This window comes from Zootoca vivipara, chromosome 2 (genome assembly GCF_963506605.1).
Source record: "Zootoca vivipara chromosome 2, rZooViv1.1, whole genome shotgun sequence".
NCBI lineage: Eukaryota > Metazoa > Chordata > Lepidosauria > Squamata > Lacertidae > Zootoca > Zootoca vivipara.
This window is the reverse complement of record NC_083277.1, coordinates 8,270,318-8,296,469: the sequence shown is the minus strand read 5'-3', so window position 1 is coordinate 8,296,469 and position 26,152 is coordinate 8,270,318. Positions and strand designations below refer to the sequence as shown.

The 26,152-nt window shown below is 46.7% G+C and overlaps 2 protein-coding genes across 4 annotated transcripts in view; one reads left to right on the top strand and one right to left on the bottom strand.

The window, feature by feature from the left end:
• Window positions 1-26,152, bottom strand: part of LOC118081121 (uncharacterized) — a 64,499-nt gene that overhangs the window by 4,946 nt on the left and 33,401 nt on the right. Inside the window, exons 13-18 of the mRNA XM_060270919.1 lie at window positions 24,725-25,220; window positions 14,324-14,536; window positions 8,047-8,249; window positions 4,942-6,712; window positions 2,863-3,556; window positions 1,456-1,561 (exon numbers count right to left, since the gene is read on the bottom strand). Coding sequence (XP_060126902.1) covers window positions 1,456-1,561; window positions 2,863-3,556; window positions 4,942-6,712; window positions 8,047-8,249; window positions 14,324-14,536; window positions 24,725-25,220 — 3,483 coding nt within the window. The remainder of the gene's footprint in view (window positions 1-1,455; window positions 1,562-2,862; window positions 3,557-4,941; window positions 6,713-8,046; window positions 8,250-14,323; window positions 14,537-24,724; window positions 25,221-26,152) is intronic.
• On the top strand, window positions 12,057-24,840 carry LOC118081127 (zinc finger protein 271-like). Of its 3 annotated transcripts, XR_009556997.1 has the most exons (5): window positions 12,057-12,124; window positions 13,609-14,572; window positions 15,950-16,064; window positions 16,588-19,943; window positions 24,783-24,840. XR_009556997.1 is itself a non-coding variant. In XM_035107334.2 (4 exons), the coding sequence occupies exons 2-4, from the start codon at window positions 13,790-13,792 to the stop codon at window positions 18,720-18,722; spliced, it is 3,030 nt and encodes a 1,009-aa protein (XP_034963225.2). In that variant the 5' UTR covers window positions 12,057-12,124; window positions 13,609-13,789; the 3' UTR covers window positions 18,723-20,721. The 3 variants fall into 3 exon arrangements, 2 of the variants coding, with proteins under 2 accessions (XP_034963225.2, XP_034963224.2); XM_035107334.2 differs by lacking the exon at window positions 24,783-24,840 and having other exon boundaries at window positions 16,591-20,721; XM_035107333.2 differs by lacking the exon at window positions 24,783-24,840 and having other exon boundaries at window positions 16,588-20,721.

Genomic DNA, 26,152 nt, shown 5'->3' with positions numbered 1-26,152 from the left:
AAAATAAAAATAACAACAATAATGCAGAAAGAGAAAGAGAAAGAAAACACCATAAACAAAATTTTAAACCATAATTTTTGCTTGACTTCCCTCCACTCCCCCTCTTGGTTCCATTGTTTAGTACTCATTCACGCACATCCTTTAAACCTTATATTCTTAATAATCCAATTTTAAACCTTCTTCATCTTGTTACAAGTGATGTTTAGAAGTTATACTAATGTAAAAATCTATACACAATGCTTAAAAGATATGCATTAAACATTTGCTCCTTTTTATAAAATTCAAAGTCCTCTTTATTTCCTTGGGTTTCAAGTTAACTGATTTTGTCCTGCATAGTTCAATAGTTTATTTTGCCAATCTTCTTCATCTTCTTTGGCAGAGGCTTCTTCCTTCTTTAGGAGCTGGCTGGTCTTGGCCTGGTGTCCACTCTTAAGCACAGGAACAAAGTATTTCGTTCAATAAGTCCATCAAGACCTGTACATCTCAATATCATAACTTCATTTTTTTAAAAACAATCATTTCCCACATTCCTTTCCAATCTTTATATGTCTTTTCCCAGGCCTTTTTAATGATTTTACATTCCCACCACCTTTTATCCTTTTTACCCTCCCATCCTGTTTCTTCCCTATCACAGTCAAAGCCTCCCAGATCATTTCACACAGGGTATCATTTTTATCACTAAAAGCCTCTTGTTTCCGGGCCCAATTAAAAGCGCTGGCTTTGACTTATAAAGCCTTAAATGGCTCAGGACCACAATACCTCAAAGATTGCCTCTTTCCATAGGAACCTTCCCGGACTCTGAGATCACCCTCTGAGGAACTTCTTTGTCTGCCTCCTCCATGAGAGGTCTAGAGGATGGCAAGGCGAGAACAGGGCCTCTTCTGCAGTGGCTCCCCGTCTGTGAAATGCTCTCCCCAGGGAAGTTCGCCTGCCACCTTTAGGCGCCAGGCAAAAATGTTCCTTTTAAACCAGACCTTTGGTTGACCTGATTGACATCCTATACCCTTTTAAAATGTGGCTCTTTGGGGGGGCACATTATTGGGTTGTTGTTTTTATTTTGAATATATATATATATATATATATATATATATATATATATATATATATATATATATTGCGGTTTTTATTTGATAAAACAAACAACAAAAATAAACAGGGCCGTCTTAAGCGTATCTGGCGCTGTGGTTCAAAGATCCCAGAGTTGTCGACCTTTCCCCAAGCCTCTGCGGGGATCGCTGTCCTCCAACGGAGGCTTGGAAAGGAAGCTGCACGCCCGCCAGCCATATGGTTGGCGGGGCACAGCTGGCGGGTGTGCAGGGAAAGGGGAGGCCTCTGGCAAAGCCGCGCAGCTCCCCCACTCGCTGGGACGCCCCTGAGAGGCCAGCGCCAGTAAGCCCAACAGGAAAGACGGCTCTGTTCAGAAAGCACAGAATTTAAGAGGCATGAAAGCCTTACCTGGCGAGGTGGGGCTGTTGTCGACCTCTTCCTTTACCTCTGTCTCCATCAAAGCCTGGTCTCCATCCGACAGGCCCACAACCACTTCGTCGTACGTGTCCAGATCCTAAAACAGCCAAGTGCGACCCCCGTTATTAAGCCACAACAACAGGCTGTCCAATTCAGACTCTGGCCTATGCTGCCCCCGCAGACCACAACTGTCATATTGAGAGTCAGGTGCCACCAGAATAGGACCTCCTGGCAGACCAGAGTTCAAATCTCTCCTTCGCCATGAAGCTCACTGGGTGACCTCAGGCCAGTCGCTACCTCTCAGCCTAACCTACCTCGCACCTTGAGCTCCTTGGAGAAGGTGGTGGGATATAAATGGAGAAAAAAACAAATCCCTCCACAGTCCAAGGCAGAGGTGACCAACTCCCCTCGTAGGCTCCGCTTCTCCCTCCCTCCACGATGTGTTCTCGAACTCTGATCATGTCTGGATGCAGGATCAGAGAGGGAGGTGCGAGTTTGCGCAGAAACTAGCCCACCGTCCTATATAAAAATAAATTTTGAACCCACTGTTCCTCTAATTTCTGCCTCTAGCACGTGGCCCTCAGAAGGGAATGCGGCCCTCAAGAAGGAAATGACAGCCCACCCCCTAGGTTCAGGCAGGAGTCTTGACCAACTGTTTCAGTCAAGAGCTGTTATCTGGGGGTACCAAGAATGAGATGTGGTTTTGTGGATCCTGCCTCAGAATTGGGAGCCTGCGCTAATCAAGAGGGAGAGTGACCCTGCTCACTTTTTGTCTAAACTAAAAAGCCCCAAATGCTGTGGGCTCTCTCCAGATATTGTTGTTCCCTCGACCCTTATGGCCAACATCTAGCAAGCCAGGATTATGACAAACTTCTCTCTATCCACTTTCCTCTCACAACACACCATTGTTCCTCACCTCCCCCCCTCCACAGTAAGAATGAATGGGTGGTTTGTGAGCCATGGAGAGCAGCTCTACACAAAGACCTCCCCAAAAGTATCATGGGAACTGCAGTTGCCCCGCCCCACACAGAAAGCTACAATTCCCAGCACCCTCAACAACCGAAAAATCCCCATGATTATTTGGGGAGAAGCCGGCTGCTTTTAAATGTGTGCTGGATGTGTTTCGATTTTATTGTGCGGATCTGCCCAGAAAGGGACAGAGACTGAGCAACTGAGGAATGGGTTCTCAAACCTCAAACAGTGTAACTGTTAAGAGAGACCCATGTTCGAATCCCCACTCAGCCATGATGCTCACTGGGTGACCTTGGGTCCTTGCCCACGTGGGTCCAGGCCACCTGCTCCTTGCACCCACACCATCACCACCCTGTCATATTCCCCCGAGGAAGTTTCCCCTTCCCCCCCAAAACCCCTCACCTGCCCTTCCCACCCCCTTCCTACCTCTTGAGGCCTCAGCAGGAAGGCTTCTGCTAGGTCCACCGCCTGGTCACAGGACTCTGGGCGACCATCCCTCACCCAGCTCTGGATTTCCGGCGGCAAGACGGCCAGGAACTGCTCCAAGACCACTAGCTCCAGGATCTGCTCCTTGGTGTGCCTCTTCGGCTTCAGCCAGCCGTAGCACAGCTCCTGGAGCCGGTCGCAGGCCGTGCGGGGGCCCTCGGCCTCCCAGTAGCGGAAACCCCGAAAGCGCTGGCGCTTGGCCTCCGTGTCGATGTGGCCTCCGCTCGGGACATCACCCTTCCCATTTGGGTCTCCCGGTTTCAGGGTCCTGGAGATCTTCCAGTCTCCGTCTCGGAAGGCCGGGAGGTGCTTCGCCCTCCTCTTCCTGGCAGGCTCCTGGCGGACGTCCGGGACAACTGGAGAGGTCTCGTCCCCCGACGGCTGAGCGGCGTCCCACGTGGAATGAGAGGGCTCATCTCCCGGCGGGCAGCCCTGCCACAGAGCGTCCCAGGAGTGCAGAGGCCGTTCCTCTGGCTCCACCTTGATCTCCTGGGGCTCCAGGTGAGGTGGGCTGTGGTGAGGAAGACCCTCTTCATGCACCTCCGTCTTGAAATCTTCCGAGCCTGCGACAAGCGCCTCTTTCATTGTCGTCCCTGGGCAGCTTAGCGGCCTCACGTACCAACCTTGATGAGGCCTGGGCGAGAAAGGGCGAGACGGGATTCAAGGCTAAGTGTGACGTGATAAAATATACATGAAATTTATGGGGGATATTGTTTTTATTTTGATTTCAGCGGCACCTTGGTTCTCAAACGCCTTGGTACTCAAACAACTTGCAACCCAAACACTGCAAACCTGGAAGTAGGTTTGCTAACTTTTTTCAGAAGCCAAACATACTCCGTTTTGAGTGTTATGCTTCTGATCTGAGTGTTACGCTTCCGTTTTGAGTGCCACACTTCCATTTTGAGTTTTATGCTGACATCTGCCTGTTTTTGCTACATATTTTTCATTTTTTGTTACTGTGTGGAACCCAGTTCAGCTACTGATTGATTGATTGTTTATTGCTTTCATTTTATGGAGCAATGGTCCCATTAGATAGTAAAATCCATGTTAAATTGCTGTTTTAGGTTTGTTTGTTTTTTTAAAAAAACTCTGGAACAGATTAATCCATTTTGCATTACTTTCTATGGGAAAGCGCACCTTGGTTTTGGAACGTTTTGGTTTTGGAACCAACTTCCAGAACGGATTAAGTTTGAGAACCAAAGTACTACTGTATATATTTTGTGGTTTTATATTTTGATTTTGTTCTGTGAACCGCCCTGAGACCTCTGGGTATAGGGTGATATATAGGTTCAATAAATAATAATAATATTTTTAAAAATGATTATTTTATTATTTTTAAGGATGTGTGACACATGGCTTAGTCAGGGCACAGGAAGCTGCATTATCCAGAGCCAGACAATTACTCCACCTAGCTCTGCGCCACCTGCTCTGACTGGCAGCAGCTTAGACAGGTGCTTCTTCCTTAAATTAATTCTTCAATACATTATCTTTACACTGATATATTATTTTATAGTATTACTCCAAAAAAGTGGTGTTATGAGCCATCATTGCCAAAACAAGATGACACCTGATTGGCTCTCTAAACACTCCTTTTTCTGGTTATTTGGCTATAACATTCGATAGAATACAGATAACTGAACAAACTTTGCTGCATTACATTCTTCATTAAATTATATTTCCATTGATATATAATCTTATGCAGTGATTTTTTCCCCAGAAAAAATGTTTAGGGGTACTCTCATTTTGGCTGAAGAAAATCACCATATTATAGTTCAAACTGGGGAAAATAAATACAGTAAATGGAGGAAAGTACAAATATTCACAAAATGTTTTGGGGTATGTGCCCCCCTGCGCCCCCCAGAAAAAGCACTGCTTTTATGGTATCACGCCCCCAAAAATGGTGTTATGAGCCATCAAACCTTGGAAATACACTTTCCCCAAAAGGTTTCCACAATTTTGGCCCCTAGTGTAAAAAACAGTGCTGTAGCTGATAAAAATGGAAATGTAATTTTTTCTTACCTGCAAAGGTGATGATAGTCCCCTTCAATAATCACAAAAGGTGACTGCTGTTCAAGGGTTCTGTAGCCCTCTTCCAGAATCCCTCTAGGTGACTCCTGTCCTGCCATTCCTTCCCTTTTTACACCACTGACACCTGGTTCAGACTCAATGGACCTTTTCCGTTGTTTTAAAATTTGTCTAAAGTGAGACATAGCGCTATCATTGAAAGTGTTGGTGGCGTGACTCACAGCAGCTGCATCAGGGTGATATTTTTCAACAAAACTCTGCACTTCGACCCATTTCGCACACATTTCTTCGATCAGGGCAGTAGGAGCACTTTCTCTTCTCTCCTCCTCCTCCGAAGACAATTCCTCCGTTGCCGCCTGTTGCTGCTCCATCAAAATGTTCTGGAGTTCTTCTGTGGTGAGTTCCATCTTGTGCTCCTCCACTAACTCCTCCACATCGTCACTGTTCACTTCCAAGCCCAGGGACTTCCCCAGAGACACAATATCCTCAACGAGAGGAGCATCCTCTTCAACAACCTCGAATACGCCTTCAGGGACAGCCGCTGGCCACAATTCCTTCCATGTGGACGTCAGCGTTCTCCGAGACACATCGCCCCATGCTTTGTCTATGAGATGCAAGCAATGTAGGATAGTGAAGCGGTTCTTCCAGAACTCTCTGAGGGTTAGCTCTGGGTCCGAGGTCACCTCAGAGCACATTTGGAACAGTGCTTTGGTGTAAAGCTTCTTAAAATTAGATATGACCTGCTGCTCCATGGGCTGAATGAGGGGAGTCGTGTTGGGGGGCAAAAACTTGACACTGATAAAACCAAACTCTTCCATCAACTCGTCTGCCAATCCTGGCGGGTGGGCTGGAGCATTATCCATAACAAGCAGGCACTTCAGTGGAAGATTTTTGTCCTGGAGGTATTTTTTCACGCTTGGCCCAAACACTTCATGAACCCACTCAATAAAAAACCGCCTGGTTAGCCAAGCTCTGCTGTTTGCCCTCCACATCACAGGCAACTTGCTTTTTATGACATTGTTTTTCTTAAATACCCTGGGGTTCTCAGAAAGGTAGACTAGCAAAGGCTTCAACTTAAAATCTCCGCTTGCATTCGCACATAATAAAAGGGTTAGCCTGTCTTTCATGGGCTTGTGTCCTGGCAAGGATTTCTCCTCCTCTGTTATGTAGGTCCTCTTTGGCATTTTCCTCCAAAAGAGGCCTGTCTCGTCACAGTTGAAAACTTGTTGGGGGAGGAAACCCTCGGCCTCTACATAATCTTGAAATTCCAAAACAAATTGGTCGGCGTCTTCTTTGTTGGCACTGGCAACCTCACCATGTCTCCCCACAATGTGTATGCCACTTCTCCTCTTAAAATTATCAAACCACCCTCTGCTTGCCTTGAAACTCTCGCCCTCGGCACTTGCTCCAGGTGTGTTTCTGATCAGGTCGGCATGCAAATGCAAAGCTTTCTCACAAATCATGCTCTCAGAAATGCTGTCCCCAGCCAACTGTTTTTCAGTTATCCATATGAAAAGCAATTTTTCCACTTCCTCAATTGTCTGTGTTCTTTGTTTTGTAAGTGTTTTAACACCTCTCGCAACGTTGGCTCCTTTAATGGCTTTTTTATTTTTTAAGATGGTACAAATGGTAGATTTGGCTATACCAAACTGCAAGGCCAGATCACGTACACGGGCACCACTTTCATGTTTGGAAATAATTTCCTTCTTCACCTCTATTGTCGTTCTGTTAATGGTTCTCTTGGCTTTGCAGCTTTTATCCATTTCTCACAGCAAGGGGTGATTGGCAGAGGGATCCTGAGATGAGATGAGCAGAGATTTGATTGCACACAGTCACAAAAACAAATGGGTTGCAAGAGAGTCACCAAATAAGCCCAAATATCACCTCCATGCTCAGGACTCAACAGCCGGCAGCTAGGCCTCAGGATCTTGCACTCAGCAGAAGCCGCGTGGCATGTTCGAATTCTGAGGCGTGTTCGAAAACCGAAGCATTTACTTCCGGGTTTACGGCGTATGTAAACGGAGACGTTCGGAAACCGAGGTACCACTGTATACCGCTCAATTGTGGAAAAACCAACGAACAAACCCTCACACCTTCGTCCTAAGATCCCAGGGCGGATCACAACCATTAAAAACCCAGTGCGGTGTAACGGTAAAGAGTGTTGGACTAGGACCTGGGAGACCTGGGTTCGAATCCCCACTCAGCCATGACGCTCACTGGGTGACCGTGGGCCAGTCCTCATCTCTTAGCCTAACCCACCTCACAGGGTTGTTGAGAGGATGGAATAGGGAAGAGGAGAACCAGGCAAACCAACTTGAGACCCTTTGAAAATAAAGGTGGCCATCAATGTAATAATAATAATTTAAAAACCCAACATGAAAAACAAAATGAGCTAGTGGCTGTTCCACAAATGTGAGTAAGGCCAAAATAGACCCTTTACTCTTCAAGGGGCTCCACACAAGACTCACTGCTGTCGTGTGGCAGCGTGAGTCCTACAGACCCTCCAAGTGTACATATTTTCCTGGGACAGTCCTGGATTTGCAAAAGTTGCCCCCGTTTCTGATTTGATCCCACTTTTCATTGGGACGTCCCTATTTTCACCCGATAAATGTTGGAGAGTAACATAGTTTTGCGACCACCCCCCCCCCCAGCCAGGAGATCAGTAATTATACACAGTACAACCTTTAGAAGACATCTGAAGGCAGCCCAGCAAAGGGAAGTTTTAAAATGTGTTGTTATGTATGTTGGAAGCAGCCCAGTGTGGCTGGGGAAACCCAGCCTGATGGGCGGGGTATAAATCATATAATGATGATGATGATGATGATGATGGAGGAGGAATATTTTCATTGGAGAAATGTTGGGAGCGTATGAGTGTTGGGGGTTGTTCCTGCGCCGGATCAACCCTGCAGCCGCTTTGGGGTGTTCCTGGCCATCTCGACCGCCCTTTCCGCCTCTGCTTTGCGCCAGAGCCGAGCTGGGGATGCGAGGGCGCACCATTGCACCGCCCCGACCCGGGGACCCCATTTCCAGCCTTGCGCCCCTTCCCAACCCCGCCAGACCCCTCCTCCGCCCCCCTGCCCTCCTTCCAGAGACCCTCACCTGGGATACCACCGGCGATCGGGCTTGGGAAAGCGCTGCTTCTCCGGCGGAGGCAGCCCCCTGCGCTGGGAAATTCAAAATCCAGCTTCTCGAGGAAGAGGTGGAGCCTCCCCGGCCGTGAGAGCAGAAAGGAAATGGCTCTCCAGCCGCCGCCACCCCGCCCACCCTCGCCTCTTTGAAGCGCACCCAAAGAACCCTGGGAACTGTAGTTTGAAGAGGGTGCCGGGAACTGTAGCTCCGCCAGAGGGAGAACTACAGTTCCCGGGATTCCAGCTGCCGGGGAGGGGGAGAGCCATGCGCTTTCGACGCCTGCGCTGCTGCGCGCAGCTGCGCTCTCTGAACTTAACTCGTGGCTGGCCAAGGGTTGAATGGAGAGGCGGATGGGCCGGGTAAGATCGCTAGTCGGAGAATGGTGGAGGTTGAAGGGATCCCACCGGTCATCTAGTCTAACCCCCTTCAATGCAGGAATCTGTCACCCAACGTGGGGCTCCAACGCACAGCCCTGGGCATCAGGGCCAACTTCTTCTTTTTTCTTTTTAATTAATTCATTTGGTTTTTCTGATTAAAATTTTACAGTCACAGATATCCAACATTCAGCATATAAACAAGATTCCAAGGAATCTCTTGGACTTCTCCCCTCCCCTTTGTGGGTCCTATTGTTTATCATTTCCTCCTGCATCTTTTATAATAATCCAAATCTTTTAACCTCTCCATTGTATCCAAAATTCACCACTAAACTACAGTAGGGGAAAGTGGGGCAAGTTGGGCCATTTTTTACTTTAAGCTCTACACACCTCAAAATAATGCACATAAAAGAAAACTTTTGAATTTAACATTTATTAGGTACTATTCTAAACAAAATCAAAGGGTTAATGTTTCACATTTGATGGTATAAAATGACAAAAAAATCACATTTAATTTTTCCAAAATAATGGATCAATGTGCCCCAGTAGTGGGGCGCATTGATCCTTCACTTGGGGCACATTGAGTCATTCCATTTTAAGAGCAAAGAAAGCATTTTTGCTACACAGTATAAACTTCCAAAAGAGTTTCAAAAATATCTCAAAGTTCTTAAGAGTCAGCATCACTTCAACTTGTACTCATTAAGTAAACATGGAAATGTTACCATCTTAGAAGCACGAGCAGTTCCTCCGAAGCAGAGTGGTTTTAGGCAACAATTTTACAATATCCTCAAAAGGAATCAAAGCTTCTGGTTCATAAGAGGGAGTGAACTTGGGCCGCTCATTCACTTTGGACAGAACACATTTTAGAAATTTTACAATGAAGTCCCCATATTCATCAGTTCCAGTAACTTCAGCAACATAATGGGAAATTGTGGTTTTTCCTAAAATCTTCACGATAACAAAGTTTCCCTCTTTCACATCAATCTTGTTGAATTCTATATTTTCCTCTTCCTCTAGTTCAGGCATCCCCAAACTGCGGCCCTCCAGGTATTTTGCCCTACAACTCCCATGATCCCTAGCTAACAGAACCAGTGGTCAGGGATGATAGGAATTGTAGTCCAAAACATCTGGAGGGCCGAAGTTGGGGGATGCCTGCTCTAGTTCATCTTTAGAAAATGTTTCAAAATCAGTCGAGTCACTTTCAAACAGCTGGTTCGCATTCATTTTTTTTCAATAAAATATTTGAGGACCCTGGGGACCCCCAAAATATACCCTCCAACATTTCTCTGAGGAAAATTGGGATGCCATAGTCCATTATTATTATTATTATTATTATTATTATTATTATTATTATTATTATTATTATTCTATACCCCCTGCCCATCTAATTGGGTTGCCCCAGTCACCCTGGGCAGCTTCCAACATGTATAAAAACATAATAAAACATCCAACATTAAAAAGCTTCCCTATTCAGGGCTGCCTTTAGATGGCTTCCAAAGGTTGTTTTTATTTTGGTATGAGCTTTCGTGTGCATGCACACTTCGTCAGATACACTGAAACAGAATCCACCAGACCCTTATGTATATTCAGAGAGGGGGGGGTGGGCATGATGGGAATGGGTGATGGGCTGATGGGAGTGGTAAACCTGTAGATGGCTGTTAACGACTGCTGATGACTGCAATTGGTCCTGGGGGGGAAAAGCAAGGGCTGAGGCGCTAAAGAAAGCTTGATCATGCATAATGAGATAAGAATCCAATGTCTTTATTCATCCCAGGTGGCTCCATGGTTTTACGCTTGGTAATGAGTTCCAATTCAGCAACTTCTCTTTCCAGTCTGTTCCTGAAATTTTTCTGTAATAAAACAGAGATCTTGTATAGAATGTCCTGGGAGATTGAAGTGTTCTCCTACTGTTTTCTCTGTCTTGTGGTTCCTGATGTCAGATTTATGTCCATTTATCCTTTGGCGTAGGGTTTGGCCTGTTTGTCCAATATAGAGAGCTGAAGGGCACTGTTGGCATTTGAGGGCATACACAATGTTAGAAGATGAGCAATTAAATAGTCCTGAGGTGGTATGTTGGATGTTGTTGGGGCCAGTAATGATGTTATCCGGGTGTATGTGGCAGCAAAGTTGGCATCTGGGTCTGCACACGAAAGCTCATACCAAAATTAAAACTTAGTTGGTCTTTAAGGTGCTACTGAAGGAATTTTTTATTTTGCTTCTACTCAGACCAACACGGCTACCTACCTATTCCAAAGCTTGTGTAGTCCTTGGCTCAGGGGTTCGCCAAACTTCATACTCTCCAACATTTCTCTGACCTCCCCCCCACCCCGTTTTACAGCATCCTTTGCTGGAGTGCCGATTCTGGTGAAACTGTAGATTTACAGCATTCGACTGCTCCTGAATATGGAGGCTCTACATAACCAACATGTGTTAAGAGCATAGGGGAAAGCATTGCTGTACTCAGTCCGTGCTTGCAAAAAACTTCTCACATGCATCTGGTTGGGCTCTTTGAGAACTGCATAGGGCATTGACCTGCCAGGCTTTTTTTTGGATGTTCTGGAGTATTTTGTGTTTTTTTTAATGTTATTGAAATATTTTGACATAAAATACAATAAGAATCAAAGTAGCCTACGAAACAAGAATTTTTAAAAGAACAAAAAGATATAAAAGAAAAAAGGGGGGGAGAGAAAGAGGGAGGGGAAACCACCCTACAAGGCCCTTCACCATATTTATATGCTATATTGTATTTCCTGCCATTTATCCACATACAGAGCTGTTCATGGGGGGGGGGGTTAAAGAGCTACCATATTTTTTGTGATTGCATTTTTAAAAGAAGCTGTTTTCAGTGTTGTATTTTTAATTGTCGCATTCTGCCCTGGGTCCCTAAGAGTGAAGGGCAGGTAATAAATTAAAATAATAATAGCAGCAGAAATCAATATTGGAACTCCCTGCCTATTGACACCAGGCAGGTGCCTTCACTGTAGAACCTTTGTTTTTACAAGCCTATCCAGATATGAAGGATGTCGACATGTGTTTGAATCTTCTTCCTTTTAACTTTTCGTTGTTTTTAATTATTTCTGAACCTTTTAAATAGCTGTTTTTCCTGATTTTTATTTAAAAAATAATTTGTATTCTTTCTATAAAACCACTTTGAGGGTGTCTTTTAAATTGTATGTGTGCATACAATTGTGTGCATGCACACGAAAGCTCATACCAAAATAAAAAACTTAGTTGGTCTTTAAGGTGCTACTGAAGGAATTTTTTTATTTTAAATTGTAGTGACCTGAAACATTTTGTTACAGTGGCCTCACTTGTAATTGAGTGCTCATATTGAGGGATACAAGCCATTCCGTTCCCATCACCCCACCTCTCTTTCTTTCTTTCTCACACAGCCTTAGCATCTTTGGGATGTGGATCTGGCTTTTTTTATCGTTGTCTGGAAAAGGGAAAATTATTACCGGTATTAAATTTCAGTGTGGCTGGGCAAGGGTTAAAGGCAGCGAGCGGCGGCTCCTAGAGAGGCGTGGGAACTGGGGTGGGCTGCTGGGGGTGGGGAAGGAAGGAGGGAACTTCCTTTTCCTCTTTTTCTTTTTTTTGCACCCAGAAGCTGCACTTTGAAAACAGCCAGCAGAGGACGCTTGGGATGGAGGCAGCACTTTGGAGGCTGATGAGGGGTGAGAGCAAAGATGGGGGCATTTGGGTTCCAGGGGGTAGGGGGTTGAGGTGGTCCTAAGGAAGGAAGGCAGGCAGGGGGAGAAGAGGCAGGCAGACTGGTGTTGCCTGCACGGGCTGGCAGCAGCCCTCCAAGGTTTCAGGCAGGGGGGGCATCCATTCCCAGGCTGGCCTGGAGATGCCATTGGGGATTGACATTCTGCATGCCAAGCAGATGCTCTGCCACTGAGCCACACTGGTTGTGCAGAAAAAGGGATCTGGGCAGAACTGGGACGCCCTTGGCCACAGCTTTAGCTTGGTGGTTTGTTCTCTCTGCTGGTGAAATCCCCTTCTTAAGAGGAAGCCTCTCTCCTCCTGCTTGGTTGCCTTTTTAAAAAAATAACTCAAACAATGCCTGAGCATGTTCCTGGTTCCCACCTCTAGAATGTATAACTCTATGGTGAGATTCATAGAACCGTACAGTTGGAAGGAGCCCTGAGGATCATCTAGTCCAGCCCCCTGCAATGAATATCTGCAACCTTGACATTATCAGCACCATGCTCTAACCCAGGCATAGGCAACCTTGGCTTGACAGGTGTTTTGGAACTACAACTCCCATGATCCCTGACCACTGGCCCTGTTAGCTAGGAGTCATGGGAGTTGTATTTCCTAAACATCTGGAGAGCCAAGGTTGCCTATGCCTGCTCTAACCAACTGATCTCGCATTAGAGCAAGAGCATGCCTTGCTTTTTGCTTTGTGGTGAGAGTCTGTTTTTAAAATATATATATGACGTTTTATTGTATTTTTAATATTCTGTTGGAAGCCGCCCAGAGTGGCTGGGGAAACCCAGGCAGATGGGTGGGGTATAAATAATAAATTTATTATTAATAATAATAATATAATTATTGTATGTTCTCATTGTACCGAAGGATCTTAGCAAATATTTCCACATTCAGAGGTAGTGTACCTCCGATTACCAATTGCTGGGGGCAGGGCTCTGCTACCTTCTGGGTCTTGCATGTGGGCTTTCAAGATTGATCCCTGTTGGGCAAGGTGTGATGGATATTTAGCCTGATCTTCTGTTGATGCAGGCTAGAATAGCATTAGTGGTTTTTGCTGCTGCATTACACCATTGGCTCATGTCAAGCATGTGGTCTCTCAAATTCTATACATTTCTGTAATGTTGCTCTTACACCTCCTTTTTCTATACAGTCGTACCTTGGTTGTCAAACGCCTTGCTACTTGAACGTTTTGGCTCCCGAACACTGCAAACCTGGAAGTGAGTGTTCCGGTTTGTGAACGTTCATTGGAAGCCAAACGTATGACGCGGTTTCTGCGGCTTCCGATTGCGTGCAGGAAGCTCCTGCAGCCGATCGGAAGCCATGCCTTCATCGTCAAATGTTTTCGGAAGTCGAATGGACTTCTGGAATGGATTCCGTTTGAAAACCAAGGTACGACAGTACTGAAAAGCCTCAAGCGCAGTAACCTTTCCTTTCTGTTCTTCAGGAAAAAACGAATCTTCCAAAGTGGGGAGAGAGCACTACAGCCTAGCTGTGTAGCTGAGGGGCTCTGAAACGTCGCCACCTCCGCCTGGTCTGCTGCTCAAAATTGCCCAAGGCTTGATGGTTGGGATGTAGGCCGAGAGTGATGCAAAAGGGCAACCGGTTGAACCAAGCCTGAAGACAAAATGGCCGCTGAGCAAAGGATGGTGTCCTGTTTGGCTCCCCACCAGTATGAGGCTGTGGTGGAGAAGGAAGTGAAAATGGAAGAGCTGGACCCGGCGGAATCCACACCACCAGAGGGGCCAAAACGATTCAGAAAGACCCCCCAAGGTGGGACCATTGGGGAATGCCTCAGCCGGGCCATTGCGAAGCCAGCCGAGTGTGAACTGGACGATGGGTTGTTGTCCCATTGCTGGGAGGCCCAGTGGCAGGAGTTCCTGAAGACAGTACAGTCTCCATTTTCCGGGTGGACCAGCTCTCCGCAGCTCCCCATTCCATTGGCTCTCTCGGAAACGTCGGCCGGGGTTTGCCAGGGCCCCCTGCAAGAAGCGGCGAGCAGGCTCCCTTCAGGCATCAGAGAGGGGTCCCCCAGGACCGACCCCTTGGATGCGCAGCCCAGAGAGAAAGCTGGTTGTGGGGCTGTGAAGGGGGAGACCCCGCATGAGGGAGAGGCTCCTGGCGCTGAAACGCGGCGCCAATGTTTCCGCTGGTTCTGCTACCAGGAGGTCGAGGGGCCCCGGGGAGTCTGGGCCCGGCTGCGGGAGCTCTGCTGTGAGTGGCTGAGGCCCGAGCTCAACTCGAAGGAGCGGATCGTGGATTTGGTGACCCTGGAGCAGTTCCTGGCCATCTTGCCAGAGGAGATCCAGAGCTGGGTGGGCGAAGGCGGGCCAGAGACCTGTGCCCAGGCGGTGGCCCTGGCCGAAGACTTCCTGCTGAGGCAGCAGGAGGCAGAGAGGTGGAAACAGGAGGTGAGGATAGTTCCCGCCACCCCACACTCTGAAGGGGTCTCAAGGTGGGGGTGGCAGCGAGCGCTTTGGTCCTTCCTCCTGTCGCATCCCGTCAGGTAGAAAGAAAGAAAGGCCCTAGTAGATCAGCAGATGCTACAGAAAATAGGGTACAGACTTGGGCGATGGTTACTTCATTGTTGTTTATTTCCTCCAAGGAGCTCAAGGTGGCTGCATGGCTCTCTCCCCTCCCGTATTATACACACAAAACCCTGTGAGGTATGGTAGGCTGAGAAGCAGTGACTGACAGGTCCAAGGTCACCCAGAAAGTGGGGATTTTAACCCGGGTCTCCTGGGGTCTATTCCACCTCTCTCACCACTGTAGCAAATGGTTTGGTTGAGATGTTTCTGCCAGAAGGTGATAACGATGGTTGTCATAATAATAATAAAAGTAAGAAGGAAAAGAAGAAGAAGATTATTTAAGATTGTTACTCGTGGAATCCATAATAATTGGCCATAATAAAGCAATAGGCAAGTATTAATGATAATACAATACTAGTACCTAATTAAAGTTAATAGTTAATAATTAAAGTTAAAGTTAATACGGTAACCAACTTATTATTTTATTATTGTGTAATGTTAATAGTACATTTGTAAAGATCAATAATGATGCTAAAATAATTTTGAATTGGTTATTTAGTAATAAATATACATTATTAATCATAGCTGCCAAGTTATCCCTTTTTTAAAGGGATTTTCCCTTATGCTGAATAGGCTTCCTCGTGAGAAAAGGGAAAACTTGGCAGCTATGTTATTAATAGTAATAATAAAAAATTAGACACCAGTAGTACAGTGTAATTGTTGATTTATTGTTTTAAAAATAGATTAATGACGTGCTAAGTTATTACGGAAGTGGGGCCTGCAACAAAGTGTGAAGTGCTTCTGTTCACAGTGCCAAACTGCCATGCTATCTCTCTTGGATGCTTTAGTTGAGATTCCTGCAATGCAGGGAGTTGTACTAGATGACCCTCAGGGCCCCTTCCAACACTAAGCTTTTATTATTCTATGCCCTCTTTTTCCAGGATACTCCATTTCATTATTTGCTTCTCCTCCTGCACCCTCCAGTTTTGAAGCAGAATTATTATTATTATTACTACCCCACCCATCTGTCTGGGTTTCCCCAGCCACTCTGGGTGGCTTACAGCATATCTAAAAACATAATAAAAACATCAAATTCCCAGTTCCTTGCCTCCTTAGCCTGTTTATAAACGTATATTGCTTAGTTATTTAAATCAATAAATACGAGTTAATTCTTTTAAAAGGAAAAGTACCCTTTGTAAACTGACCACTCGAGTCACACTGCAACACTTTGCCTCCAAACCTCTGCTTATTGCGTTTCAGGTTCTGGGAGAATTTGAGGAGGTGGCGATGAGTTTCTCTCGAGAAGAGGATGCTGGAGAGAGGCCCCACCCCAGGGAGATCAAGCAAGAAGGCCAGGAGGGGACCACGTTGCTGGGTAAGCATCTTTCACTGTAGCAGTGTGTCGTCCCCCCCAAATAATGTATTGCTATTGTTTACCGCCCTGCGCTTCTTTGGGATGAATTTTTCAAAATTTCAGAAACAATTTTCCAGCATTGCAGGGGGTTGGGCTAGATGACCCTTGGGTCCCTTCCAACCTTACAATTCTATGATTCGATGATGATGATGATGATACAGTGAGCTTTTCCAAGAAAATGCTTCCTCTAACAGAATTGAGAAAAGTCTAGAGATGCAAAAATGCGGGGTAGCTGGGAATTCCCCCTCCCCAGTTGTTTCTCAGTCCTTCACATCTTCTTGGCTGAATGACTCCTGGGTCTCCACAACAATAAACGTGAGGTTTTGTTCTGTGGTTTGTTTCTCCAGCAACTGGTGTTTAGAGATAGACTACTTTTGAACATGAAGGTTCCATTTAGCCATTCTCAGAAAAGGCCTGCTGGATCAGGAGAGCATACTGTCTTTTCCAGGTTCCATTTTTAACAAGCTTCTGTTTTTTATTCCAGCAGGTGATGGCTGGGAGAGCGAGGAAGAAAGGCCCTCATTTGAGGTGCCGCTGGAAAGAACAAAGCCTCGAGACCCAGAAGAGGGCTTTGGGGATCAAGACGGAACGAGGGAGGAACAGAGAATACAAACAGACAACAGTCGGAGTAATAAATCCACCCTTTGCCAGAGTGCTGATTCTGGTGAAACTGTAGCACAGCGAAGAATTTCCATGGGGAAGCGGCAGTATGTGTGCAATATTTGTGGGAAAGCTTTTACTCAGAAATCAAACCTCAACAGGCATCAGAGAATCCACACAGGAGGAAAAAAGTATCAGTGCTTTAAGTGTGGGAAAACCTTTAATTGGGAGACTAGCTTTACTAGACATCAGAGATTCCATTCGGGTGAAAAGCCTTACCTGTGCTTAGAATGTGGGAAGAGCTTCAGTCGGAATGCAAACCTTATCATCCATCAGAGAATCCACACAGGAGAGAAACCGCACCAGTGCATAGACTGTGGTCAGAGCTTTAGTCATATCTCCAACCTCATCAGGCACCACAGAGTTCATACTGGAGAGAAGCCTTATAAATGCCTAGAGTGCGGGAAGGGCTTCGCTCAAAAATCAAACCTTATCAAACATCAGAGGGTGCACTCAGATGACAAACCTCACAGATGCTCTTCTTATGGGAAGAGATTCAATCAGAGGCCAAACCACAACAGACTCGAAAGGATTCTGTTTGGAGAAAATGCATGCAAATGCTTCAAGTGTGGGAAGGTCTTTTCCCGGAAAGGGAACCTCCTCAGGCATCAGAGCATCCACACAAAAGATAAGCCGCATAAGTGTCCGGAATGTGGGAAACGTTTCAACCAGAGGACAAACCTTAATGCTCACCAGAGAATTCACACCGGAGAGAAGCCTTACAAATGTCCAGACTGTGAAAAAAGCTTTCGGTGGAGAGCACACCTCCTCATACACAAGAGACTACACACAGGGGAGAAACCGCACAAGTGTGGTGATTGTGGACAGAGCTTTAGCCAGAGATCCAACCTTGTGAGACATCACCGAATCCACACTGGAGAAAAGCCATACCGATGCTCAGACTGTGGGAAGAGCTTTGGTCAGAAATCGAACCTGATCAAACATCAAAAGATTCACACTGAAGACAATGCTCTCAATCCAAAACCAAACCATATTCGGCACAAAAGAATTATCACAGGAGAAATCCTGTATAAGTGTTTCAGATGTGGGAAAACATTTTCCCGGAGAGGGAACCTTCTTCGACATCAGAGCATCCACAGCAGAGAGAAACCACACAAATGCTCTGACTGTGGGAAGAGGTTCAATCAGAGAACGAACCTCATCAGCCACCAGAGGATTCACACAGGTGAGAAGCCTTTCAAATGTTTGGATTGTGGGAAGAGTTTTCGTCAGAGCCCGCACCTTATCAAACATCAGAAAGTCCATATAGAAGAGGTGTCATACAGAAGTTCAGATTGTCCAGAAAGTGTAGATCCAGGGTTGAATCCTAGCAGACATGAGAGAATTGAGGTGGGAGAAACCCCGTACGAATGCCTTAAGTGTGGGAAAATATTTAATTGGCAATCAAACTTTATCAGGCATCAGAAAATTCATGCTGGCGAGGAGCCTCACAAATGCTCTGACTGTGGGGGGAAATTCAACCAAAGGAAAAACCTCATTGCCCACCAGAGAATCCACATGAGAGACAAGACCTACAAATGTCCAGACTGTGAACAGAGCTTCACGTGGGAAGCTCACCTTATCATCCATCAAAGAATCCACACGGGAGAGAAACCCCATAAATGCACAGAGTGCGGGCAGAGCTTCAGCCAGAGGTCCAACCTTATCCGGCACCAGAGAATCCACACGGGTGAGAAGCCCTACAAATGTACAGACTGTGGCCAGAGTTTCAGTCGGAGAATGCACCTTGTTGTACATCAGAGAACGCACACAGGGGAGAAACCACACAAATGCCTGGACTGTGGGCAAGGCTTCAGTCAAAGGGCGCACCTTACAGTGCATCGGAGAATCCACACAGGGGAGAAGCCCCACAGGTGCGTGGACTGTGGGCAAGGCTTCTGTCAAAGATCGAATCTTATCAGGCATCAGAAGACCTATGCCTGCGAGAAGAACAAATAAGAGATGCTTCCATTGTAGCCTGTGCTGTCTTAGCCAGTCAGAGAACCACTGGGGACAGGGCCAAAACCATTATATAGCGCAGGCTGAGAGAGTGACACTTTTACAAAACCTCCAATATTGCTAGGCATCTTGGCAGGAACAGAGACTAGGAGGCCCTGCCTGCACCCAGAAAGTTGGGTGAGGACATGAGACCTCTCCTCCAGCTCCCCTTCCTTCTTCCAAGCCTTGCAAAGTAGCGACAGCAGCCAGTGGCTTGCGATGTACCAGCTACACTTGAAGAGAAAAGCATCTGGAACCCATTCCGACTTGGGGGAAACACCCGAGGCAAGGACCAGGGAACCCGTGGCCCTCCCAGATCCTGCCAGACTCCAACTCCCATCAGCCCCAGCCAGCATGACCAAAGTTCTCGGGGAATGATGGGAGTTGTAGTATTGATGTAAAAATTTTCTGAGACACCGTTAATGGAATCTTTCAATGAGTTGGAGAGGGCGTTTATAAGTGGTCCATGTTTCACAAACATACAGTAAGCTTGGTAGTACAGTAGCTTTGTAAACAAGCATTTTGGTTTCCCTGCAAATGTCCCAGTCCTCAAACATTCTGCACTTCAGTCGGGAGAAAGCCGCACACGCAGAGCTCACACATCACTTGGGAAGACAGGCGCACTAATATCAGTGTACTGGAGGAAGCAAAGATCACCAGTGTTGAAGCAATGATTCTTCAACCTCAACTTCGTTGGACTGTTGTGCGGATGCCTGATGATCGTCTTCCAAAGCAACTACTCTATTCCAAACTGAAAAATGGAAAGTGTAATGCCGGTGGTCAACAAAAGAGGTTTAAAGACTGTCTCAAGGCAAATCTAAAAAAATGTAGTGTAAACACTGGCAACTGGGAAACACTGGCCTGCGAGTGCTCCAGTTGGAGAACAACCTTTACCAAAGGTGTCATGGGCTTTGAAGACACTCAAACTCAGGACGCAAGAGAGAAATGTGCTAAGAGGAAGGCACGCTTGGCAAATCCACACCGTGATCACCTCCCGCCCGGAAACCAATGTCCCCACTGTGGAAGGACGTGTGGATCCAGAATTGGCCTCCACAGTCACTTACGGACTCATTGTTAAAACCGTGTTTATGGAAGACAATCTTACTTGGCTACGAGTGACCACCAAAGACGTATTGATGGCATACGAAGGGCCAAAGGCTCCTTATTCCTGGCCTAGGCAAGGTAGGGGATTCTCTGAATTGGATTCTTCATTCCGTTCTCCCCGCTGCCTCCGTCTATCTATGTTCTCATCTTTCAGTTCAGCTTTCTGGTTCTATTAAACCCCTTGTGAAGCCGAAGATCTCCGTCTCCTGTTCTCTTTTTGCTTCCTCTTCCTGGAATTCTGCGTCTCCTCCGGATCCAGCCCTCTTTCCTTCCAGTGGGACACCCCAGGTACCTAGTGCTAGCTTTCCCAGATAAGACCCGTCTTTGCCTCCTGTCCCCTCCTTCCTGTTCCTCCCCAACATGCCCTTCTTTCTCTTAGAATGTAAGCGTGCGGGCAGGAGACCGACTTCTCTCTTTTGCACCATTGTACAGCACCTGGCACATAGAGGCACCTTTACAAAACAGCAACCCCAAGGATAAATGCACCGTGCTTAGAAGGCTGGAGATTGTTCAATTATTCAAATGAAGGGAATTGAGAGACATTTGACTGTGCAGGTGAGCTCGCTGCTAAAAGTGACAAAGGTTTAGGGATGATATATGACACCATCGTGACACATGCGTCTTCATCCAGTGGCAGCCTAGAGCATGGAGATAGAGACGGGGGGAACTGTATGATGTCTCAGCGAGAGAGCACCTGCTTTGCACGCAGAAGGCCCCGGGTTCAATTCCTGGCATCTTCGCTTAGGGCTATGAGAGACTGAAACCATGGAAGGCTGCTGCCAGTCAGTGCAGGCCGTACTGCACTAGATAGACCAATGTTTTTAGCCTGCATTTGGCTGATTCCTACGTTATCACCCCATGCCAGTTATTTTTTTGCCCCATTCATATGACAGGCTTTAACCAAAGGATCTCAAGTGTGCAGGGCCGGTTACAACAAGAAATAATAATGGTAATAATAATAGTAAAAATAATAAATATTATTTATAGCCCACCCATCTAGCTAGGTTTCCCCAGCCACTCTGGGCGGTTCCCAACAGAATATTGAAAACACCAAACATTAACAATTTCCCTGAACAGGGCTGCCTTCAAGATGTCTTCTAAAAGTCAGATAGTTGTTTATCTGTTTGACATCTGAATGTAGGGCATTTCACAGGGCGGGCACCACTCCCGAGAAGGCCCTCTGCCTGGTTCCCTATAACCTCACTTCTCGCAGTGAGGGAACCGCCAGAAGGCCCTCGGAGCTGGACCTCAGTGTCTGGGCTGAACGATGGGGGTGGAGATAAATAAAATATATTTTATTTCTGCTATATATTTTGGAAAGTTGTTTATCCTCTACTGATCTGGACACACTTGGATATCACAGCCAAATTTTGCACAAAATTCCTGAAAGGACAGAGCAGGGTGTTGTGTAGGGATACCACTGGACGCCATTTTGAATCAAGATGGCAGGCTGAACCTTTCAAAAATGAAGACGCTTCTTCAGGTATACTGGGTCAAGGGAGTTTAGGGCTTTAAAGGTCAGCACCAACACTTTGAATTGTGCTCGGAAACGTACTGGGAGCCAATGTAGGTCTTTCAGGACTGGTGTTATATGGTCTCAGCGGCCACTACATTCTGGATTAGTTGTAGTTTCCAGGTCATCTTCAAAGGTAGCCCCACATAGAGTGCATTGCAGTAGTCCAAGTGGGAGATAACCAGAGCATGCACCACTCTGGCGAGACAGTCCGCAAGCAGGTAGGGTCTCAGCCTGCATACCAGATGGAGCTGGTAGACAGCTGCCCTGGACACAGAATTGACCTGTGCCTCCATGGACAGCTGTGAGTCCAAAATGACTCCCAGGCTACGCACCTGGTCCTTCGGGGGCACAGTTACCCCATTCAGGACCAGGGAGTCCCCCACACTACGGTATATATGACACACTATAACCAAAGACTCTCGAGTGCGCAGGGCAGGTTACGAGAAGTTACCCCCAAAATAGCATTTACACCAAAGATGCCAAGCCTTGCCTCCCTTGCTCCTTAACATTACACCTCTCCAAAAAAGATGCTCTTTAGGGTTTCGTAGAATTGTTGAATTGGAAGCTACCCTAAGGGTCATCCAGTCCAACCCCCTCAAACAGGGTCATCCCAGCTCTATCTGGAGATGCCAGGGATTGAACCTGGAACCATCTGAAATTGGGGAGAAGGGTCTGCTTCATCCTCAGGGAACATGCTGGCAAAACAGGGCATGGAAGGATTGAAAAATCACCGGCTGATGGGCAGAGACTTCAATCCTGCTCTTGGGGGGTTGGGTCTAGGCAGGATTTCACCACCACCCTGATCACCCGGGGTTAAATCCTGCTGCTCTGGCAGGTGGCCACTTGTATCACTGTAGGGAGACTTGGAAGTCCTGAGAGATCACTAGAAAACAAACACACACTGGTGGGGAAAGGGGGAGGTAGAGTAGGCTTAATTTTATTAAATTTACATTGCTCTTCCAGCTACAAATAACCCCAGAGCTATTTACAACTAAAGTAAAAATACAATAATAAAAATCACATAAACAATATTCTAGAAGACAGTATCGTGAGAGGGCGTAATTTGTCCCACCCAGCCTAAGGCCTTATTGCCACCATAGCTCTAAAGCATTGTACAGCTTTAAACAGTTGTGGCTACCCCCAAAGAATCTTGGGAAATGTAGTTTGTTAAGAGTGCCAAGAATTGTTAAGAGACCCCATTCCCCTCATAGAGTTACAATGGCTGGAGCGGTTTAACAATCAACACCTATCATGGGAGTTAAAATTATTGGACTTAGTTGAGATGGCAAAGGTGTTTAATCAGAGAAAAATCATCAATATTTATGAAAGATTGGAAACTCGTTATAGACTTTTTACGTGGAAAAGAAAATGAACTTATGAAATCTAGGTTTGAGGATTGAAGGAAATACTGGTTTATCGAAAGTGGAATTGATGGGTGTTGTCTTGGAGTGGATGTTTTGAATAATTTTCTATATATAGAGGACAGCCTAGTGCGGCCACAGAAAATATCGGACTGTTAGTTGAGAATAATGTGTGGAGTTCTACTTCTTGGGCAAGAGTTCAAGGATGCGCCCCAGCCAGACGGGTGCTACACAGGGCCAATGAGGGGACCTGGCCTGAGAAAGAGTCTTCAAGGGCCAGAGACGGGGGCTTAGAGGCCCCCGGTTCCAAGGTTCTCCACCTCTGTTCTAGGGGGTGGCTTTCTCATGGGAACAGCTTGCTGGATCAGACCCATCTAACACAGCATCTTGTTCTCACATGAGCAAGCCTGCAAGCAGAAACTTAGCCCCACAGCAACTCTCCCCTGTCCTGCCGTTTCTAGCAACCGGTTACTGCCTCCAACCACGGCGGCAGAGCGTGGAAACGAGCAGAATTGAAGAGTTTAGGGCAGCATTTCCCAAACTCGGGGCTCCAGCTGGTTTTGGACTACAACTCCCATCATCCCTAGCTAGTGAGACCATTGGTCAGGGATGATGGGAATTGTAGTCCACAAACCGCTGGAGACCTGAGTTTGGGAAACACTGGTTTAGGAGAATGTTCCGACAAAATATTTATCTAACCATGTGTTGTTGTTTTTTGGGAGGAAGCTAAGGCACAGAGGCCAAATGCCACCCTCCAATGCTCTCTACCTTGCCTGGGCACTCTCCACATGCCCCATCATCTTCCCAGCTACACCTGCTCCGACCCAGGCCATGCCCCATAGCAGCCCTAGTCTCCTTGAGCGTTTTTACCTGGTTGGAATATGTCGAGCTCTGATCATCCCAGAGGATGCTGGTCCATTTGGGCGGGCGGGGCCCTCGCTCGCCCTGCCTTCTTACCTGCAACCAGTCCAGAGGGTGGCATTGCCTGCCCACTTCCTCCGCGTCGCCCCCTGGGCAAAACCAGAACCAGTTGGCCTTGCCTGTCGTTGGCTCTCTGGCACCACCTACTGTCAGGCTCCCTGCAGTTCACCCCACCAGCCCCAAGGGGAAGCACCTCCCATAGGATAACCCCTCTGTCAAGGGCACTACCCAGCCAAGGAATGCATGCGGCCAATAGTTAAGTATTTATTGTCAACGATAACACAGTTGCTTCTACAGCTCTGGACACCTATGCACTCCAATCTAATGGTTAGGCAGCTATTCCAAGGAGCAGTTGCAAAACCAGGTCCCCTCCACCAGTTTATATATCTTCTCCCCGATGGATTGCATGCACGCAGCTGGAGACTACGCCTACAATTTCCTCTGTTCCTCCCTTTTCAATCCCCTCCTGGTTCTGGGGGACAGTGACACAGGAGAGGGTGTGGAAGTACCTGGCCCGCCGCTTCTTTCTCCTCCCAAACCATCCTGTGCGCCAACTCCCGACACTTCCCCTTCCTCTTGCCTCCTGGTTAGTACAGATCCCCACAAACCACTGCCCCCCCCCCCCCCGAGTCAGATTCCAGTCCCCCATTCCCCGGTGCACAGTCGTCCATGTCCTGCCGGTCCCTGACACCCTCTGACTTTTCTGGAAGGAGCACAGAGAGGGTTGTGCGGGAGCCTATCAAAACCATCCCACTGTACAATGGAGAATTTTCACATTCATCCCTCCAGCCGCTGTTGCAAAAATGAGGGGGGAAATGTATTTTGCCGCCTTAAAGGCTCAATCAAGTTATTGTGGGTTTTTGTTTTTTTGGTGGATTCCAGTCTCACAAAAGCTTACGCTGCAGTAAATGCATTTTACTCCTCATGGTGGTGCCATAAGGCGTACTAGGCTTCAGTGCCTCTCTAGTCCAACATCTTGTTTGCCACAGTAGCCAACTAATGGGAAGCCCACAAATGGGATACGGGCCGCCTCCCGCGGATGTTCCCTAGCAACCGGCCTTCAGGGGCAGTGTATAGCGTCGTCATCACTAGTAACCAAATATATTCTCTGATTTCCAGGGATGCTCGCTTCTTTCCTGAACCCTTCCCCGCCGTCGGAGCCTTGGGACGACCTCCGCTCTGTGTGGATTTTCTCGTGGTTTGTTAGGATTACTCTCTGGTTAAATGTTTTCCCGCAATAGGAGCATTTATACGGCCTCTCTCCCGTGTGGATCCTCAGGTGTCTTTTGACGCTGGATTGTGTCGTGAAAACTTTCCCGCACAGAGGGCACTGCCTGTTTCCCGCTCCTTTGTACTGTCTTTGTGGAGCCGACGTTTGGCAAAGGTCGCCGGCTGGAATAGCCGTGGGTTGTATCTTCCACCCCTGCACCGGGTCTTTGGCCCACCTCTCCGCTCCCTCTTGTGGGCCGCAGATTCCTTCTTCGTTCCAACGTCCCGATTTTGGCGGGGGCGCCCCCAAAAGTTCCCCCCCCTGCTCGTGCACCAGCCTAGCACCTCCTGGAACAGAGAGGAAATCTTTGTCAAATGGGAATCTCGGAAATAGGGAAAAGATAAACGGCTGCGAGCCTGAAAAGGGGAGTCCTGCTGATAGAGGTGTCAAAAAAAGGTTATTTATGTATGCCGCTACTGCGGCCCGTGTTTTGTTAGCCCCCAAATGGAAAACGAGCAAAAGAAGAAGAATGGCAACTTAAACTAGTGGAAAATGAAATAAATTCCTTCAGTAGCACCTTAAAGACCAACTAAGTTTTTATTTTGGTATGAGCTTTCGTGTGCATGCACACTTCTTCAGATACACACGAAAGCTCATACCAAAATAAAAACTTAGTTGGTCTTTAAGGTGCTACTGAAGGAATTTTTTTTATTTTGCTTTGACTCAGACCAACACGGCTACCTACCTGTAGTGAAATATGCGCAGCTTGTGGACCTAACTTATAGAATAAGACAAGAAGAAGAACATGCGTTTGAAGAAGGTCGGAAAATGTTTATTGAATATATGGGAGGCAATTGAAAACGTTGGCAGCATTAAGATAAATTCAACAGTGTAAATAAGTTTTGATGGATGTAATAATGGAATACTGAATGGTTTAGTTTATATAAAATATGCAGGGATTTATGTTATGCAAAATGAACCATGGAAAGGGAAGAAAGGAAGTCATTGATATTTTAAGGTTGTATAAATGAATATTCTAAATTGTAAAAAAGATATATATACTCTGTGTGTGTGTGTGTGTGTATGAGAGAAGAGGTGCCATAAGTATTGGGATTCCACCAGCTCTTGAGGACATACCTGCGTGAGCTTCCTTCATTAACAGCTGTTTCTAACTGCTGTACTGTTTTGATGGGGGTGTTTATTTTAATATTTTGACAGAACTGCTTTAGCAGTAGTGGGGCTCCCTGCCTTCTACCCTAACAGCCCTAATGAAACTCAC